This window comes from Piliocolobus tephrosceles, unplaced genomic scaffold (assembly GCF_002776525.5).
Source record: "Piliocolobus tephrosceles isolate RC106 unplaced genomic scaffold, ASM277652v3 unscaffolded_19, whole genome shotgun sequence".
Classification (NCBI taxonomy): Eukaryota; Metazoa; Chordata; class Mammalia; order Primates; family Cercopithecidae; genus Piliocolobus; species Piliocolobus tephrosceles.
Genome location: NW_022300975.1, coordinates 1,732,940 through 1,735,167, shown reverse-complemented (window position 1 = coordinate 1,735,167; position 2,228 = coordinate 1,732,940). Strand labels below are relative to the sequence as shown.

At 42.5% G+C, this 2,228-nt stretch overlaps 1 protein-coding gene across 1 annotated transcript; it reads right to left on the bottom strand.

Moving 5' to 3' along the window:
• Positions 1–1,437: 1,437 nt before the first annotated feature.
• On the bottom strand, positions 1,438–1,845 carry LOC111541848 (histone H3.3-like). Its single transcript, XM_023210792.2, has one exon. The coding sequence runs from the start codon at positions 1,843–1,845 to the stop codon at positions 1,438–1,440; it is 408 nt and encodes a 135-aa protein (XP_023066560.2).
• Between the last annotated feature and the right edge of the window lie 383 nt (positions 1,846–2,228).

The following is a 2,228-nucleotide window of genomic DNA, read 5'->3' as shown; positions in this document are numbered from 1 at the left end:
GCATATATTTAAGATGTATGATATGACGTTTTGATATATCTATATATTGGGAAATTATTTCCCCAATCAAACTAGTTGGCCTGTCCATCACCTCCCGTATTAACCTCTTTTGTATGTGTGTGAGGACATGTAAGATCTAGTGTCAGTAAACTTCAAGTATATAATACACCATTATTATTATTATTTTTTTGAGACGGAGTCTTGCTCTGTCGCCCAGGCTGGAGTGCAGTGGCCGGATCTCAGCTCACTGCAAGCTCCGCCTCCCGGGTTCACGCCATTCTCCCGCCTCAGCCTCCTGAGTAGCTGGGACCACAGGCGCCCGCCACCTCGCCCGGCTAATTTTTTTGTATTTTTAGTAGAGACGGGGTTTCACCGTGTTAGCCAGGATGGTCTCGATCTCCTGACCTCGTGATCCACCCGTCTCGGCCTCCCAAAGTGCTGGGATTACAGGCTTGAGCCACCGTGTCAGGCCTCACCATTATTAACTATAAAAAAAAAAGAACTTATTTATTTCTGCCTTAATTTTGTTATTTACCCAGCAGTCATTCAGGAGAAGGTTGTTCAGTTTCCATGTAGTTGTGTAGTTTTGAATAAATTTCTTTTTTTTATAGTTTAATATATTTTAATAGCATACTTCCAGGAACAACACAGCAGACAGACAACACTAAAAACATGTACTTGCCTGGGTGCAGTGGCTCAGGCCTGTAATCCAACCACTTTGGGAGGCTGAGGCAGGCGGATCATGAGATCAGGAAATAGAGATCATCCTGGCTAACATGGTGAAATTCCATTTGTAATAAAAATACAAAAAGTTAGCCAGTGTGGTGGCACATGCCTTTAGTCCCAGCTACTTAGGAGGCTGAGGCAGGAGAATCGCTTGAACCCAGGAGGTGGAGGTTGCAGTGAGCCAAGATCTTGCCACTGTACTCCAGCATGGGCGATAGAGCAAGACTCCATCTCCAAAAAAAAAAAAAAGAAAACAAACAAACATGTAATGTACTTGCATGAGACAACTCAGAAAAATATAGTAAATGGATGGAATCTACTGTATGATAAAAATGCTACAAATACCATTTAGTTGCTGTCAATAAGAAATTTACTGGTTTTAAAAAAAAGCTAATGCTGGCATTGTCTAGAAAAATTTAACAGGTTTGTTTATAATTATTATAAAATTGAACCACTGAAACCTGTTCACTGAAACATTTTAACTTGCATTAATGCTTTACATCTCCACATTTACATTAAAAATTTACACACAAATGAAAATTGGAAAACCACCATTACCTGATTTCTGTCCCCTATTTTTCCACTTGCAATCATATACTTCGGTATCTTTTTACCCCATGGAAAAAAATCTAACCTTCAGAACTACCAATAACAGGAAGAAGATAATTGTTTTCTTTTTGAGAATTAAATGTTTCCCATCATAGTGGATTCTTAGGCACGTTTTCCATTTATGTGGCCTGCTAGCTGGATGTCTTTTGGCATAATCGTTACACGTTTGGCATGGATAGCACACAGGTTGCTGTCTTCAAAAAGGCCAACCAGATGGGCGGCACTTGCCTCCTGCAAAGCACGGAAAGCTGCACTCCGGAAGCCTAGTTCTGTTTTCAAGTCCTGAGCAATTTCTCGCACCAGAGGCGGGAGGCGAAGTTTGCGAATCAGAAGTTCGGTGGACTTCTGGTAATGTCTGATTTCCCGGAGTGCCACAGTACCAGGCCTGTAACGATGAGGTTTCCTCACCCCTCCAGTAGAGGGTGTACTCTTGCCAGCGGCTTTTATAGCCAGCTGCTTCCTGGCTGCTTTACCGGTCCATTTGCAGGCAGTCCGCTTTGTAGGAGCCATGGTATAGAGACCTCCTTACTTACCTCCCTTATCCTTCCGCTGGAGCTCTGCGAGGGAGAGGCGGCGCTGGCCTTGGAGAGTGATGGCAGCATGGCGGCGGCTGCGAACACCTTTGAGTGAGTTCTTAATCCTTAGTTCTAATTTGATTGCAATATGGTCTGAGAAACTTTGTTATGATTTCCGTTCTTTCGCATTTGAGGAGTGTTTTACTTCCAATTATGTGGTCAATTTTAGAATAAGTTCTATGTGGTGCTGAGAAGAATGTATATTCTGTTGATTTGGCGTGGAGAGTTCTGTAGATGTATATTAGGTCTGCTTGGTCCAGAGCTGAGTTCAAGTCGTGAATATCCTTGTTAATTTTCTGTCTCGTTGATCTGTCTAAC

What these genes read in the sequence shown, in the direction of transcription:
- LOC111541848 (XM_023210792.2), bottom strand. Translation starts at nt 1,845, where the DNA reads ATGGCTCCTACAAAGCGGACTGCCTGCAAATGGACCGGTAAAGCAGCC.